The following is an 18,568-nucleotide window of genomic DNA, read 5'->3' as shown; positions in this document are numbered from 1 at the left end:
TGGAAATGTGATGAAATTTATACTGTTTAAGGAGGGGTGGGGGCAGGTAGAGCTGGATAGAAGGTCAGCGATAGATGGGGACAAAGGAGGGATTGACAAAGATGTCATGAACTAAAAGGACAAAAGGATTGTTAATGGTAGTGGACTCGAAATGTTAACTTTGTTTTTCTCTCTCCAGAGATGCTGTCAGACCTGCTGAGTTTTTCCAACATTTTCTGATTTTGTCCTCAGATACTGAAGCAGTCCATGTCCAAATGCAGCAGGACCTGGACAACATTCAGGCTTGGGCTGACAAGTGGCAAGTAATATTCACGACACACAAGTGCCAGGCAATGACCATCACCCCATGACATTCAATGACAGTACCATCACTGAATCCCCCCACTATCAACATCCTGAGGGTTAATATTGACCAGAAAAGTATACATAATTGAAGTTTTAGAATGTGAAGTGAGGGGAAAACGAGAATTTTTAGATAAATGTAGTTTGAACTTCAAAGAGATGGTAGGATGTTACATCTAGCAAAAAGCTAAGCCAAACAGTGTGTTTATTTTTCCCAAAGGTTACTGATAATATGAGTACTATGAAAGATTTATATGAGAAAAGTAAAGTTGCAAAGACATATTGGAACAATGGAATTTACATTAAAAAGGAGAAACATATATGAAGGACTTGAGGTTGTGTGTAAGGGAGGATCACTGTCCAGGGTATTGCCTTGCCTGGGTCTGTTAAGCTTCTATTGTTTCACTGTTGCCTTAACGGAGGCGTAACTGGGAGCCAGATTAATTAGGGGATCGAGGAGTTATTATAGTAGTAATTTGCAGACCTATGTGCTTAAACATTAATAAATGTTTAATTTAGTTTTGTAAAAAAACCTCAGGTCTCGGTGGACTTATTACTACTGAATTTAAGGCACACATCGTGAAATAAAACACAAATTGCAAAACAGTTGTGGCAGCTGTTTCAAGTTTCCCTCTAGGATTTAAGCAGCTTGGCATTCACCATCTGCTGTGCGATAACAGAGATTATATAAACTAGATTTGTATTCTAGTCAGTTAAGGATTAATTTGATTGAAACTTTTAGAAATTTGAAAGGAATTTTATTTATTCATGGGATGTGGACATCACTGGCTAGGCCCATCCCTAATTGCCCCTAAGGTGGTGGTGAGCTACCTTCTTGAATCACTGCAGTCCATGTGGTGTAGGTACACCCACAGTGCTGTTAGGGAGGGAGTTCTAGGATTTTGACCCAGTGACAGTGAAGGAACAGTGATATATTTCCAAGTCAGGATTTCCAAGTGAGTAGCTTGGAGGGGAACTTCCAGGTGGTGCTGTTCCCATGTGTCTGCTGCCCTCGTCCTTCTCGATGGTAGTGGTCATGGGTTTGGAGGTGCTTTTTTTGGCAGTCCTGGTGAGCTCCTGCAGTGCATCTTGTAGATGGTACACACTGCTGCTACTGTGTGTCGGTGGAGGGAGTGAATGTTTGTGGGTGGGGTGCCAATCAAGCAGGCTTTGTCCTGGATGGTGTCAAACTTCCTGTGTTGCTGGAGCTATGCTCATCTAGATACTAGGCATTTGATAGGGTAGGTATGAATGAGTCAACAAGGACACATAGCCTTAAAAGAGAGCCTAGGCATTCAGGAGAGAATTTAGGAAATAGTTCCAGTATCTTATTTCTCCTCTCAACCATAATTTCTCATCTTTGGTACCATGCTGGCAAATCTATGTTATGTGCTTTCTATAACTTTTGATGCCCCTTCATTAATTGGGTATACAAGTGCACAAAGTTCAACGTATGGCCTAACCAATGCTCTGCACAAAGGTATCCTTCATCCGGACACCATGCTCTCCATTTATATAACCCCAATTGCTGTGGCCTTTTTATGGCTTTAATTACCTGCACTTGTATTTTCATGGCAAAAGTTACCTGAAAAAGTAATACGCCAAGTAAATAGATAATTAATTTAAAGGGTAACACATGCAGTCCTATTAAAAAAAAAGATAAGACAGGGTCATCACTACCTATTAAAGAGCTTCCTAGGCATGTGAGATTTCAGGTGTTCAGGCCCAAATTGGAGCTATAAATGGGTGACTCTCATTCTGATAGCAGGAATAGCCATCTTTTCAGTTCCTGGCTAAACAAACTTAAAAGTTTGACAAAAATTTTTTTGAAAACTTTTTTAAAAAAAGATCTTTGGCACAATGAAACTGCATTGAAGGTACTCTTTCTGTGCAGCGTAATATCCCACTATAAATCCATTGTGAAAAAGCTTATAATGCACGCCCTTAAAAAAAAACATACATTTGAACAGATATTTCAAAATATTGTCAGTTGCGATAAAGCAAAAACCTTTGAAGGGCTAGGTAATTTTTTTTTTGCCTCTGCTAGTTGGGAGAAAGGTTACCAGTAAGACCAACCAACTGCTCAGACACGAGACTCTTAAAACTCTTACCCTGTGATTTCCTCATCTCCTTTGTGGCTAAAGCACGACTCCCATGCTGAATGCTGCTTACATCCGTGGTCACATTGTTAACCCTCAGCTCTTGCCCCAGCGACTTCCGACCATAAGCATTTTCACCAAGTCCTCCATTGACATCGTACCTACCTGTAAAAAAAAATCAAATTTTCTCAGATAACAAAACTTAATTTCAGAAAGCTTTCCTTAGTCATTTTCATGAATTATGCTAAATTTAAAGGTACGCAAAACAGTATTTCTAAAGTCACTGCTTTTCCAAACCAATAGCTATTATAAATTAACAGACGCCCAATATGTACAGGAAGAGGAAAAGTATACAGCTCAGTTTGGAAGAATGCCAAATCAATGCACGTATTGCTTGCACCAGCTATTGCAGGCAAAATATCTTTAAGTTTACTTTCTAAAGAAACTAACATGTTCTCTATCTAGAGGGGGTCACAATAAATGTGCAAGTTTCAGCTCATAAAAATCGTAGGTACTTAGGACTGGATTTTGCAGTCAGTGGTGAATGGTGCTTGCCGCTAACCTTGAAGGAATTTGCCCATAAAGATCTAAACCTAGCTGTGGCACTCATTTCCCCTCTCTGATGGCAGCTTAAATCTGGCACCATGTCAAGGGGTCTCCAGGCATCCAGCATCAGTGATATCAGCAAAGCAAGCAGCCAATGATATTTAAGTATTGCGAGACAGGAAACCAGAAAGTTAAAATGACTGATTATCTTTCACTTTTAATTTAAATTTTCAAATAGTGAAATAAATAATTGGATTAAGACAAAAACTAAAATAGCATAAAAAACAAAAATATTTTAAGTTTATAATAGAGGTTTTTGACATTCCACAAATAGAAAATTCACTTTTCAGGGTCCATGAGGGTGTTTTTAGTTATGCACTTCATATGCCGTTAAAAACCCAGTTACCTCATTCAACAAGGTGCAACCTTTAAGGGTTTTTACAGCAAGCCTACAGAATAAAAGCAGAAGTTTGTGTCAATTCATTTAGGGATTGCACTTGAGAGGACCTCACCTGCATGCCTGCTGGAGGAGCATAAAGTCACAACTGCAACTTCTGGATTTCCACATTATTCTGCAAAGTTGCTGTCATTTTCAGCAGAGTAATGATGGCAAATGCCGATATTTGCTGGCACTATCAGCACTAACTCCAGGTGTTTATATATTCCATTCAATCCATTAACTGCTAGCCAATTCACCATTTCTGCTCTGTGACTTGGCATCTTGAAATGAAAACTGTGCCATTAAGGACACACTTGTTGATGACACTGACATTCTTCATGCCAGTCCATCCACTGTGGTAATATGTCAAACTGCAGAGTAGTCTTCCATTAAATTTATTTTCACAGATAGGACTTATCCAAAAATCCAAATTCAAAAAATTAAATCAAAAATCAGATGTTATTCTATTCAAAAATAATTTGACATGGGGAAATGGGTGTCTTTCACCTTTGACACGTTGGTTCAAATCCACCCTAATCTGATGACTGCAAGTCCTTTTTCTCTGCTGGTTGCGAGGTCATAAATGAGTTTGAACCCAGGCTTTGGGGAACATGGGCAGACAACACTAATATGCTCCTTATAGGCAGCGTCACTCACACAAGCCCAAGAATGGTTGGTGTGGGACATGCAATATAGATGCCACATGGTGAGGGCAGTAGCAGATGCTCTTCAGGCGATGGGGCTGAAGCACACTTCTGCAGCAGAGTGAAGGGAGCATCTCGCTGTGCCATTTCTGATCTCAGGGATCCTTGATGCTAGCACTAGGTGCCTGAAAAAAATTCTTCCTATCCCCATTGATAATCCTCACAAAAAGCTTCAAGAAAGTTAAATAGAAATAACCCATGACGACATAACTGGTGCACAGTACTTTCTATTTGAGGCCGGTTGGTGGGGAAGAAAGAAGAGAACAACGGTGAGAAAGTGAAGGACTTGGAGAAGTGTGTTTTTCCACATTTCACTGGGGTCTGAATTCCATTCGGATTAATGGGATGAAAATCTTCCACTGCTTGTTAAATGAGTTTGGGTAGTCTCAATCAAGTTTCTAATAGACATGCACCCACTTCACATAATTTTCCTCAATCGGGGTTCTTCAGTACTAACTTTGATGAGCGCTCACAAAAAAGGAGAAACTTAGAATTAATCTATTAACAATTTAGCTTCTCTGCCAAACAATCATAGTTCAGAAATCTCTGCAATGCCAACACCAATGTTTTAGTCTTTCCAGTGTGGATGGTATGGTAGGCCCAGGAATCCAGTTTTTTTTTTAAAGAGTATTCAACCTTCAGGCTACTTCCCAGCTTCAAACAGAGGAGACACCCATTTTAAAAAAAATAAAAACTCCAAAAAAGGTCAGCAGCGAAACAGTTGATCTTAAAAAATACTGATGCACTTTGGTTTTCAAGGAACCAAAGTTTGAACAAAAAGTTCAATGATCATGAGATAAGCACAATGGAGCATTTATTGATGCACTTCTGAAATGGTGCGCTGTACGTATATTCTTGCATCTTTCCTCATAACTAGAATGTGTATTTAAAATAATTGGATGTGAAGATGTGTGCAAACAGGATAGATTTTAGAGTTGTAAAAACATAAAAGTTGCCATACCCAGCAATAGTTACAAGAGTTATAAAGATAATCCTTTATCTATAAAGATTAAAAAAAAAATCACAATTCTCACCATCTATGCCTACTATTAACTGCCAACTATTGAGGGACAGTTAAAACAAGGCGGTCACTAACCCCCTCTAATCCTGCTGTCTTCCTGCCATTTCCCTGATATTAGCCTGTTCTCTTGAGCAATACCCATTGTAAGAAGGCAGTAAGGTCCTCTTTAAAAATGCAGACTGGGGTCCAATAACATCACTGGACCATGAGCTGCAGTTTTAGTTGGACGCATGATAAGAGGAGAAGTGAAGGACAGATAGAAAAAAAGCATTGAAAATAAAACCCGCCAAATGAATCTCTTACAAGAAACAAGCAACTTGGACTCCGGTCAATGACTCAACATATGCTTTAGCTGTTCTTGGGTTACAGACTACAAATACACCATACACAAAATAAAATCTACTTTTGAAATATATGTTAGTTCCAGCATTAGCTAAAATAAAAATCACAGAATGATGAAATAACTTGCACTTCTGTAATATAACATTATTTAAGTTACTGCAGTCCTATGCAAAATTAACTGTGTGTTGTTGGATACTTTTGCTCTGGTCCTTTCCTGTATCAGGTCTTCTCCTGGTCCATCTTATTCATACATTAGTATAGGCCAATGTACTGTTGTCTGTTACATTCCCAGTGCTCTTAGTTCAGCTTTTTATGAAATACTAACCTAGTCCCATACCTGACATAAGGAAGGCTCTTACGGCACACTGTCCATTGCTCATTCTCTCCCTTTATAGCAGAATCTCTGCTCTCATTCCCACTTTTACTCTTTCTGACCTCCTTTCTACAGGAAAAGAGAGAAAGGGGCAGAATTTAAAAGCCCCAAGCAATTTCTTCAAACAATTATGACTGTAAGGATAATTAGACTTTAAAGATACAAACAAATGCCCCATTACGCAGCACATTTGGGACCAGTTACCATGCTGAGAGTCATCATGCTAGTTTAGTACAGCATCTGGAGTTCCTCAGGCTAGCACTTACAGCCTGTGTCTCTACATGGTGGTCTTACGTCACTATTCCTTTGTACCTGCTAGTTTAAACTATGATTAACATTATGCTTGTATGCTTCCAGTTATTCATCTCCACACTTAGTTACCATTGCAGTTTTGGAAAAGCAAACAACCACAAAAGCGGTTTTAAGTTCCACCTGTGAAAGCAAGCATGCCCAATGGGATTAGCAAATTTCCATTTGTTAAAAAGACAAAGCCACTTCTGCATATTAGGCATAACAATTAAACTGGAAGTGATTATGCTTATTGGGGAGCAGTAGTCAATAAAGTGCACCTCCAAATCTATACAAAACAGTTAGGAATGGTAGTACCCAAACAGAGTGACATTAATACGCAAATCCGGCTCTGCATACAATGGGCCTTGTGATACCCTCCCTACTGGCAGGGAAGATTGCCATACAACACTCTGCTGCTCACTAAGAAGCTACATAAATGAAGTTTGTACTGTGACAGCTATGTGAAATCAGGAGTATTAGTGCCATTAAGAACCCTTAGCTCATTGGTGTAAGCCACCATGACCTGTGCTTCCAGTTCCAGGAAGCAAATGTTGCAAACTTCCTTTCACACATGAATACAGATCAGAGAAAAAGTGCTCAAGAGGCAGCTGATTTAATACTGGAAATAACTGAACTATATCAAGTGCACGCACACAATGCTGGAACCTCAACTCTCACCTCTTCTTCCCACCACTCCTCCATCCAAAGAAAGATGTGGCAAGATATTCATCTAATTACACACAAGCAAGTAATTATATCCTGTTTCAATATTCAGCTTCCCCTCACCTCCAACCAACTAACCTAATATTTTCTTTAGCCCAAGGTCACACAATTCAGCATCGTTCAAAGAAAAGCAAAAGCGTAAGTTTTCCATTAATGGGTATTAAGAGTAGAAAGGCAGTGGCACAACAAAGTTGGTGCTAGCCAATAACATACTGGTTCAATTCTGCAGGAACTCTTAATGCCAGCCTCAATATTTATTCATCATGAACTCTCAGTCCAGATTGGCTGACCTGCGAGAACTTGCTAGAAAAGCTGAAACTGCCACTTAAAAGGGTTGTTATATTGATGCTCTACAGAGAAAGAACCATGACTGGCCAAAGGTGCAAGCACCTCTATATTCAGTTGAAATTGTCAAGGTATAATTAAGAGAAGCAAAACAGGGTTGCCGGCCCAGGGCACCGTCCTATAGGAGATGTGCAAGATGCTTGCAAGGTGGCAGCTAACAGAACAAACACAGTGGCAAGTACCTACAGGAATGATAGCAGTTGAGGCACAGAAGTTAAGAGGCTACCATGGTGGAGCTAGCCACCATATAAAGTGAAGTATTCAGGCCATGAACAGTTTCTCTCAACCAGTTACATCCTTAATGAAAGTGCATGCTAAGAGATTATAGAACAGCTTTGCCAAGCTTTACATGTACAGCCTACTGCAGAATGGCATAGTTATCACTGCCACTTCAAACTGGAAGGACTGACATATGACCAACAATAACTTGTATTTATATATCACTTTTAACATAGTAAAATATGTGAACGTTTTTCACAGGAACATTATGAAACAAAATTTGACACTAAGCCACATAAGGAGATATTAGGACTGACGACCAGATGCTTGAGCCAAGAGGACAGGATTTAGGATCATTTTAAAGGAGAAAAAGAGAGCCAGAGATGCTTAAGGAGGGAATTTCAGAGCTTTGGGCCTTGGCAGCCACAGGCACAGCCACTAATGGTGGAGTGATTAAAGTACTCAAGGAGCCAGAACTGGAATGTAGTTATTGGGAAGTTGTTCAGTGTGTTTTAGGGAAGGAAACCTGCCATCCTTATTTGGTCTGGCCTTTGTTACTCGAGTCCCACACCAACATAGCTGATGCTTAGCTTCCCTCTGAAGTGACCTAGCAAGTCACTCAGTTGGCCCACTGCTTTCTTCAGGACCAGTAAGGATGAGCAATAATTGCCAGTGGGGCCCAGATCCCAAAATTACTTTTTAATAAACAAACATTTGGGGCCAGAAGCCTTCCAGAAAATGTAACAAAAGGTTATAGTAGCATTGTGCAAATGACAAATTATTAAAAAGTTCAATAAATTCCATTCTCATAAGAAGAATGTGAACTTTAAGTAGCTAATTTTTGAGCAATACCTGTTCTAGCATAAGCATTTAACCATAACATGCAAAATACTCAAGAATCATAAAGCAACAGCCGAGCAGGTTTTAAAGACTTGCATTTATATGGCGCCTTTCAAAATCACAAGATGCCCCAAGCACTTTACACCAATGAATAAGTTAGTCACTGTTATAATGTTGTAATTTCAACAGCAAGCTCCCACAAACAGCAAGGTGATAATGACCAGTTAATCTGCTTTAACGATGTTGATTTAGGGGTATACATTGGTCAGGACACCAGGAATAGCTTAGATAAAAAAGAAAAACTGCAGATGCTGGAAATCCAAAACAAAAACAGGAACAGAAATACCTGGAAAAACTCAGCAGGTCTGGCAGCATCGGCGGAGAAGAGCACAGTTGACTCGAAACGTCAACTGTGCTCTTCTCTGCCAATGCTGCCAGAGCTGCTGAGTTTTTCCAGATATTTGTTTTTTTTTTACCAGGAATAACTTTTCTTCTTTGAGACATGCCATGGGCTCTTTACATGCAGCCACGAGGACATAGACAGGCTCAACTTAACGTCTCATCGGAAAGACAGTACAGCACTCCCTCAGTACTACACTGCAGTTCAGCTTTGATTGTTGTGCTCAAGTCCTGGAGTGGGACTTGAACCCATGACTCAGTGCAACCAACTGAGTCACAGCTGCCACTAAAAAATAGAATGCAGTGTTTCCAAATTCAGAACCTGAATGAATTACTCATTCTGGAACTAAGTACATGTTCACTCACTAGATGGATCATGGTGCGTTGGGGATAATACACTCAATCCTAATCTACATTAGATAGAAACTGAAAATCAAATTCATTAATGGTTCAATGTAGGAATGTGGAGTTGAAAATAATTAAGGCTTTAAGCTAGTCTTACCCCCTTCTTCATTTTGAAATCCAGTGAGGATTCGAATATCATCGTGTCTATACCGTGACACACTGGCGGAACTGGTAGAGTGCAATCCGTAAGAGGCAGAATTGCCCCGGTCCCTGGCCAAAGGATACTTTAAATTGTCTTGATCGGCTGTTGCACTGTCAATCCTAAAAAGTGAAACATCATACAATAAAGTAAAAAATACAAATGGTAGTGTAGTGGTTGTGACGCTGAACATACAACCAAGAGGCAGTGAGTTCAAATCCCATCATGACAAACTCGGAACCTGAATTCAATAAACCTGCCAATTTCTGGGCTAACAACAGAAAATACCCATGAAGGCTGCAAAACCCCAACTATTTCACTAACTCCCTTCACGGAAGGGAGCGTGCCACCCTATTGTCTGGCCTACTTGACTACAGTTCCCTGTGTGCTTGACTCTTTATTTAGATGAGATGCCCAAAGAGAGGGGACAGTTGTTCTCTTCACTCTAGGGTCACTGTGACATGCACTTTGCTCCATTCTAAAAACCCAAATTGTCTGCTAAGGTTTGGTCACTCTGCTTTTCAATCAGAACCAAAAAAGTGCTTACAACCTCACTTGTAAATGCAATTCTTTATTAGTGGTGTAGTCTTGGAAAAATAAAAACAATCTTTGGTAGCTTGTCAGGAAGATATAATAAAATCCATAGTTATTGAAATTTATTGTACAATTAAATGTGTGCGTGTGTGTGTGTGAGAGAGAGAGAGAGAGAGAGAGAGAGAGAGGCTTAATTGAATTAGAGGCAGCTGGCATGGGTGCTTTGATGTAAGAGGAGAAGTTAGGTTTGAAATGTTAATTACGTAAACACGGGGAAGTTTAGAAACATAGGTGTCAAGGGAACATCTGCATTAAATAAACCACACTAGGCTATTTTCAAAAGGGGGAGTGAAATGTGTCACCTAGCCAGGTGTAGTTTAGAAAGTGTTCATTTTTCCCAAAGATTACTGGTAAAACTTAGTGCTATGAAAGATTATCAGAAAGCTAAAGTCCAAAGACATAGTGAAACAATGGGAATTTGCATTCAATGGGGAAAATACATATAAAGGAGAGAAGACTGCTTATAAGGGAGGCAGTTTAAGGTCCAAGTGTGAAAAGCCTACAGCCTGTATGTACCAAACTGCTGCCTCCAGGGACTGAAGTTAAGAGAACTCACTTTGAATTTGACTGGTTCAGGGTATCATGTTTCCTTGCCAGGGTCTTTTAAAATCGGTGTGTCTTACTGTTGCCTTCACGAATGTGTAACTGGGAGTTAGATTGATTAAGGGATTTGGGAGTTATCATAGTAGTAATTTGTAGATCTATGTATTTAAAAGTTATTCTCTTATTAATAAATGTTTAATTTAGTTTTGTAAAACCTTTAAGACTTGGTAATCTTATTACTACTGAAGTCAAGGCATGCAAACATACAAACTGCAAGGTAGTTTGTGGCAGTTGCTTCAAGATCCCTTTAGGGCTTGAACAACTCAGCATTTACCATCGGCTAAGCCATAACAAAACTGGGGGCTCTTTGCAGGATATATTTGAAACTCCTTGACTGGTTTGGGGTTGGTGAATCTTATGGTTATGAGTATGAAAAGCATCTTGAATTCAAGAGTTGGAGAGAGGTTATTTTATTTGAAGTGGTGAGACTGCAACATAGCTTTGGCAATTGCCAAATCTTGTCTGGGAGTTGTCTTGGGTTGGTTTACAAGAAGTAAAGAAAGATAATTTAATGGAATTGGCAGATAAATTAGAATTAGGATTACCTGCAGGGGTGAGGAAATCAGACATAATTGAAGGTACCCCACAACATTTGAAATTGGAAGGAATACCTGAGAGACTGAGTTCTCCTAGGGGTGGTTCATTGGAATGGGCTCAAGTCCAGTTGGAAATGCAAGAAATGAAACTAGAGGCAGCAGAAAACAAAAGAGCATATCAAAAGGAACAGGCAGAAAGGCAGAACAGAGAAAGAAAACAAAAAAGGGAATTAGAAAGACGCTGGTAAAGAAACAAAAACTTTTTTTTGTCCTGGATTGCATAGGGATGTCACACGTGAGGTAATAGGGAAAACACAAGCAGTAATTAAGCCGGCACCTTTAGTTCCAATTCCAGCATTTGAAGAACCTTTCACTAGGGTCATAATTAATTGTTTAGGACCCCTGCCTAAGACTAAAAGTGGAAATCAATACTTACTGACAATAATGGATGCATCTACTAGGTTTCCTGAAGCAATACCTTTGAGAAACTTTACAACAAAGATGATTGTGGAAGAGTTAACTAAATTTTTTTTTGTAAGATATGGTTCATTTAGGGAAATTAAATATGAACGCTGATCTGATTGTATGTCCCAGGTGTTTAAGGAAGCAATGAACTGTTTGGGGATAAAACAATTTAAGTCAACAACTTATCATTGAGTCACAAGAGGCTTTGGAAAAATGGCATCAAACTCTAAAAACTATGATGAAAGTGTATAGTCAGGATGATCCATAGGATTGGGTTAGAGGAATTCCATTCTTGTTATTTGCTATCAGGGACGCTCCTAATGCACTGACTGGTTTTAGTCCTTTCAAACTAGTCTATGGTCATGAGGTAAGAGGACCACTGAAATTGATTTATGAGAAATTGGTGAGTCAAAATTCAGAAACTACTCTCCTGGATTATGTATCAAACTTCAGAGAGATTAGACAGATCATGTGAGTTGGCTAAGAAACATTTAAAGATATCACAGCAAGAAAGCATAGAAAGTGAAAATAGACAGGAAAGCTACAACTCGGAACTTCGTTGCTGGAAAGTGCTAGTTCTGTTACCAGTGCTGGGTGATTCATTAAAGGCATGGTATAATGGGGGCCTTACAGGATTAAAAGAAACTGAGTGAAGTAAATTATTTAATAAATATTCCAGATAGAAGAAAGCAGAGGGTGTGTCATGTAAATATGCTTAAAAATAACTTTGACAGGGGAGAGGACCAAAAGGAGGTGTTATTGGTAGTAGATAATGAGAAAGAAGTAGAAATGCAGGATTCTGAAATTGATTTTCCTCTAATCAAATCGGATAATGAGGGGGTACTTGAAAACTTAAATGTAATATTGAGTTAGCTTCCAGACAAGTGTCAAAGTGAAAACAAAAACAGAATTACCTGGAAAAACTCAGCAGGTCTGGCAGCATCGGCGGAGAAGAAAAGAGTTGACGTTTCGAGTCCTCATGACCCAAAAGCTATTGCAATCACACAAAGCTATTTGTGGAAATTAGTTGGGGAGGTTAGATTTAGCTATACATGATGTGTCTGTAGAAATTGCATCTTTGGTAAGGCAACATCCTTATGGATTAAATCCGGCAAAATTATCACAAATACAGGAAGAAATTGACTTCATGCTTCAAAATTATATCATATAGTCTAGTTTCAGTAACTGGAATTCACCTACTGTACTGGTGCTGAAACCAAATGGGATACAAAGACTGCATGTGGGCTATCGACAGAATGCGGTGACAAATGCAATTCATATCCTCTACCATGGTTGGAAGACTGCACCGAAAAAGTGGGAAAATCGAAATGTATCACAAAGATCGACTGGATTACAAGAAGCTAATTTGGTGATGAGCTTGGCTAAAAGTGAATTTGCAAAAGCACAAGTTATGTGCCTAGGCTATAGCATTGGACACGGTACAGTGGCTCAGAGAGATGTGAAAATCAAGGCTATCGTGGATTTCCCAGTATCTACAACAAAACAAGAAGTTTTGAGATTTCTGGGCATGAGTGGGTTTTATAGGAAATTTGTACTAAATTATAGCAGTGTGGTTGCTCCTGAACTATTAAAAAAGAACAAGAAATTTCAATGGACATAAGAATGTCAAAAGGGATTTGATCATTTGAAAACTGTATTAACTACACCACCAGTTTTGGCACTATCCAATTATGCCAAGCAATTTAAGTTGGCCATTGATGCCAGTGATATAGGCATTGAGGCCGTATTGTTACAAGATGACTATGCTGGAATTGAAAAGCTAATAGGATATATTTCACGGAAGTTGAATGTACAACAGAGAAGATATTCAATGATTGAAAAGGAAATTTTGGGTTTGGTGTTAGTGTGGCAGCATTTTGAAATTTATGTTGCAAACAATTAGCCAGAAACAATTGTTTATACAGATCACAATCCTTTAAAGTTTCGGGGCAAATTTTGAGACAGGAGTACAAGGCTACTTAGATGGAGTTCATTACTGCAACTATTTAATCTCCAGATTATACATGTTGCTGAATGAGAAACTCTGATGGCAGATGCTTTATCAAGAGTTTGAAGCTTAAAGGGAAAATTGAACATTTAAAATCCTGGACTCTGAACTGGAATGATTTCTATTGATGCGAAGGGCTTCTATATATATTAAGTTAATGCATGCATCTGGTAATGTAATAATGTGATTATATAGATAAGTATAGGAAATAGTATAAGGCGGGTTAATAAAAATGAAGCTGTCTTTTTAAATTACGACAGTTCATTTTTCAATAAAGAGGGGGGATGTCAGGAAGGTATAATAATTTCCATAACGTTATTGGAATTTATTGTAAAAGAGTAATAGTGGGGTGTGTCTGTGTATGTAAGAGACTTAATTGAAATAGAGGCAGCTAGTCCAGGTTCTCTGATATAAGAGAAGTTAGGTTGGAAATGTTAATTAGGTAATCATGGGGAAGTTTAGAAACATAGGTGTCAAAGGAACATCTGCATTTTTAAGTAAACCAAACTAGATTGTTTTCAAAAGTGAGTGAAGCATGTCACTTAGCTAGGTGAAGTTTAGAAAGTGTGTGTTTATTTTCCCCAAAGATTACTGGTAAAACCTAGTGCTATGAGAGATTTTTATCAGGAAGCTAAAGTCCAAAGACAGTGAAACAATGGGAATTTGCATTCAAAGAGGAAAATATGTGTAAAAGGTGAGATGACTGTTTGCGTGGGAGGCAGTTTAAGGTTCAACAAGTGTGAAAAGCCTAAACAAAAACAGAAATACCTGGAAAAACTCAGCAGGTCTGGCAGCATCGTCGGAGAAGAACAAAGTAGACGTTTCGAGTCCTCATGACCCTTCAACAGAACTAAGTAGAAATAGGAAAGGGGTGAAATATAAACTGGTTTGGGGGGGAAGAAGGGGGGGGGGGGGTGTTGTTGGGACAAGCAAGCAGTGTTAGGAGCAGATAACCAAAAGATGTCACAGACAAAAGAACAAAGAGGTGTTGAAGGTGGTGACATTATCTAAAAGAATGTGCTAATTAAGACTGGAGAGCAGGATGAGCAAGGTAGCTCTAGTGGGGGTGGGGTGAAATAAACCATGGGTGGAGTACATTTAAAAATAATGGAAATAGGTGGGAAAAGAAAAATCTACATAAATTATTGGAAAAAACAAAAGGGAGAGGGAAGAAACAGAAAGGGGGTGGGAGTTCAAGATCTAAAGTTGTTGAACTCAATATTCAGTCCAGAAGGCTATAAGGTGCCTAGTCAGAAGATGAGGTGCTGTTCCTCCAGTTTGCGTCGAGCTTCACTGGAACAATGCAGCAAGCCAAGGACAGACATGTGGGCAAGAGAGCAGGGTGGAGTGTTAAAATTGCAAGCGACAGGGAGGTCTGGGTCATTCTTGCGGACAGACTGAAGGTGTTCTGCAAAGCGGTCGCCCAGTCTGCGTTTGGTCTCTCCAATGTAGAGGAAACCGCATTGGGAGCAACGAATGCAGTAGACTAATTTGGGAGAAATACGAGTGAAATGCTGCTTCACTTGAAAGGAGTGTTTGGGCCCTTGGACGGTGAGGAAAGAGGAAGTGAAGGGGCAGGTGTTGCATATTTTGTGTTTGCATGGGGAGGTGCCGAAGGTGGGGGTTGAGGAGTAGGGGGTGATGGAGGAGTGGACCAGGGTGTCAAGCCTGCAGCCTTTATGTACCAAACTGCTTCCTCCAGGGACAGAAGTTAAGAGAACTCACTTTGAATTCAACTTATTCAGGGTATCATGTTTTTTTGCCAGGGTCTTTTAAAATCTGTGCGTTTTACTGTTGCCTTAACGAAACTGGGAGTTACATTGATTAGAGAAGTTATCATAGTAGTAATTTGTAGATCTATGTATGCGTTTAAAAAGTTATTTCTCTTATTAATAAATGTTTAATCTAGTTTAGTAAGAAACCTTTAAGACTCGGTGGTCTTATTACTACTGAATTAAAGGCATACATCTCAAAATTTATACAAACTGCAAAACAAGCTGTGGCAGTTGTTTCAAGTTTCTCTTTGGGATTCAAACAACTGAGCACTTACCATCGGCTGTGCCATAACATAGCCATAGAAAAAGAACAAAATTCCTCTAAAAAGGTTAGTTAAGATGTTGTTAACCATTTTGAAAAGCAGTCATAAGTATAACATTAGAGACAGATAGACATGCACATGGACTCTTTCACTGAACTTCTCCCAGGCTTTAGAAGCACCCATTTAAGCAATGAAAGAGTCAACACTGGACCTTCACAGTTTATAGCATAGCAACTTTCTCTCCCCAGACCTGAATTGAGCCCACAACTTAAGAATGGCACCTGATCTCAAGGAGTTCACAAGAAATGTTTTCAGGATACTCTGAAGGCCTCAGTCAAAAGGGGGCAAGTTGACATTGGTGCATGGGAAGAACTTGCCACTAAGTGTATTATGTGGCAGCACCATATCCAACAGGCTGTAACACAGTTCGAAACTAACCGGATAAACTCTGCTCAGAAGTGACAAAAGTGGCAGGGAGAGAGAGCAGAGCCCTAGCTTGAGAACCCCCTTCCTCAGTATAATTCTTGTCTTATCTATCCAAAGACCTGTGGCTCTAGAATAGGCCTAAGTCAACTGAGGGCACAAATCATGAAGCCTGGCAAACATCATCCTCGTTTTGAAGGACTAATGACAATGACAGCAACCCATGAAAGAACAACTAATCACAACTGAGCAGATCGAGAACTTATCAATGAGATCACAAGTGGGATCAAAAACTACCAACCAAGGAGGTACCCAACAGCAAGGAGCAAAAGCAAAAACAATTAACTCTCTCCAAAAATGCTGAAAATCCCTCAGCTGCCATCTTGTTTTTTTCATGGCTTTGGAAATAAGGACACCCAAAATTTATTTATATACCTACTTGTACGTGTGTACTTAAAATATTCCAACAATTGTTACAGCCTGTGATTCTGAGGTGTAGGACTTAAGCATGAAGTTTCCCATAATCATCATTGTATCAATTTCATCAAGACATTGATCAGGTTAGCAAACTACCACTCCCAGAAATGCAAGTACACTTACACTTCCCAGAACAATATTTCAAACAGGAAGTCTCACCATTAACCATATGCACCAAGGCTTGCTGTTTGTAGGAGCATAGGAAATAGGAATGGCCATTTGGTCCACTCGAGCCTGCTCCGCCATTCAACTAGATCATGGCTGATCTTCAACCTCAACGCCATTTTCCACATTATCTCCATAATCTTGCATATCTTTAATATCTAGAAATCTATTGATGTGTGTCTTGAATATACTCAATTACTGACCCTTCACAGCCCTCTTGGGCAGAGAATTCCAAAGATTCACCATCCTCAGTGAAGACATTCCTCCTCATCTCAGTCTTAAATGGCCTATCTCTATTCTGAGACTGTGTCCCCTGGTTTTAGACCCCCTCAGCCAGGGTAAACATCCTTCCTACATCTGCCATATCGAACCCTGTAAGAATTTTATATGCTTCAATGAGATCACCTCTCATTTTTCCAAACGCTATATAAGTGAAGGGATTGTTTAGGTTTCAAAGGGATAATAGGATGTTTACCACTAACAAGATCAGCAAGGCCAAGAAGTATGTTTATTTTTCCCAAAGGTACTGACCATATTGACATGAAAGACTTTTATATTAAGGGAAAAGTGCATTTCCAAAGACATGTTGAACAATGGAATTTACAGATTAGAGAGAAAGAAAACAAAAATAAAGAGGGATGGAAGACTATGTAGGGGTGGGGTCATGTAAGATCTAAAAGGGCCATTTAAAACAGCCTTGGGGAAGCCTCCAGCCACTTTTGCAGAAGTCTGTACCCAGTAATCAAAGGTGGAGGAAAGCCTTTGGAATTCCAATATCGAGTGGGTACAGTGGTAAACTTTCTGGATTGCCTATTTATATTTAAAATCTATTTTGGACTGTTACCTTAAAGAGGGTCTGCAGTTGAGAGTCAGGTAATTTGGGATTTTGGGATTTGTTATAATATTAAGTAAGTGTAATCTTTTGTGCTTGAAATATTTTCTTTTGTTAATAAATGTTTTAATTTAGTTTTTAAAATCTCTAAAGGTGTTAGTGGACTCATTACTTCTGAATTCAGTGCACAAAACTTCTCATAATAAATACCAATTGCAAAACCGTGGTGATAGCGTGGCCAGGTTTCCCTTGTGGATTTGGTCCACCTGGCACACGTTATCTGCTGCGTCATGGCAGCAAAACGAACAGTAGGTCAAGGTGGAGAAAAACCTTCTTGCAGGTGGTGTGGCAGTGACCTAAAACACTGCCTGAACATACTCATTCTAGGCCTTGCCCTTGGTTACTGAAGTGCTGATTATTTAGTGTCTCTTTCCCCCCCACCACCCCACCCCCCTCCTCCCAATGAGACCCTTCTTCAAGGCCTACAAGTGACCAAAAAAGAGGCATTAGTGGCATAAAACAAGAGGCCCACAAAGATACAAGAAAATTGTTGATTGTGGCGATGCGAACTTCTGCTCGGAGAATTAAGCAGCCCCACCCTTCCCACTCTTTTCTAAATGAGTTTCTGGGTTTGCTGCTTTCTTTCCCACCCTAAACCCTTGCTGAGATTATTTACTATTCTATTAGCTGTAAAGTCCTGCTTCCAAAGCCTAGGCTGCCTCCCTTGGTGTCTGTCCACAGCTCTCGGGGGGGGGGGGGGGGGAAACGACTTCCAATTGACTTATTAAGCACCTGTTGCCCAACTTTGAATTCACAACTTATCATGTAGTCCCCAGAATCTAAATGCTTTGAGATTTTACTTCAAAAAGACATCTTAACAATACTCATGTCAGTCTTTTCTGAGAACAATTGATTAGGAAATTGTGAAACAGGACAGCCACCAAATGCTTGCAGCAACATGACAATCTGTATAGGTGGCAAAAAGTGGTTTCCACATGTAGTATTAGGAGGTTTAAAAATAAAATATTCATTTCAGAAGCACCTACTTGTAAAATGTTGTGGTCCACCTTGTGCATTTAATATATAATGTATTACATCTGCTCATATTTCCTGTTGTTTCCTTTAGTCAGAACTTCCTGTGCCACAATCAATGTCTAACTGTTTAAATTTGTCACACTGTAATTACACTTAGGCTCTTGG

At 39.5% G+C, this 18,568-nt stretch overlaps 1 protein-coding gene across 4 annotated transcripts in view; it reads right to left on the bottom strand.

Annotated features, from left to right (window-relative positions):
- smg1 (SMG1 nonsense mediated mRNA decay associated PI3K related kinase) overlaps positions 1 to 18,568 on the bottom strand; it is a 162,583-nt gene that overhangs the window by 127,815 nt on the left and 16,200 nt on the right. The window contains exons 2-4 of one of the 4 annotated variants that reach the window (XM_041205851.1): positions 9,186 to 9,349; positions 5,819 to 5,935; positions 2,454 to 2,606 (exon numbers count right to left, since the gene is read on the bottom strand). In XM_041205851.1, the coding sequence (XP_041061785.1) occupies positions 2,454 to 2,606; positions 5,819 to 5,873 (208 nt within the window). In that variant the 5' untranslated portion in view covers positions 5,874 to 5,935; positions 9,186 to 9,349. The remainder of the gene's footprint in view (positions 1 to 2,453; positions 2,607 to 5,818; positions 5,936 to 9,185; positions 9,350 to 18,568) is intronic. The other 3 variants (XM_041205852.1, XM_041205850.1, XM_041205853.1) reach the window with 3 other exon arrangements.

Source organism: Carcharodon carcharias, chromosome 15, assembly GCF_017639515.1.
Source record: "Carcharodon carcharias isolate sCarCar2 chromosome 15, sCarCar2.pri, whole genome shotgun sequence".
Taxonomy (NCBI): domain Eukaryota; kingdom Metazoa; phylum Chordata; class Chondrichthyes; order Lamniformes; family Lamnidae; genus Carcharodon; species Carcharodon carcharias.
The sequence above is the reverse complement of the archived record's forward strand: the minus strand, read 5'-3'. Positions and strand labels throughout refer to the sequence as shown.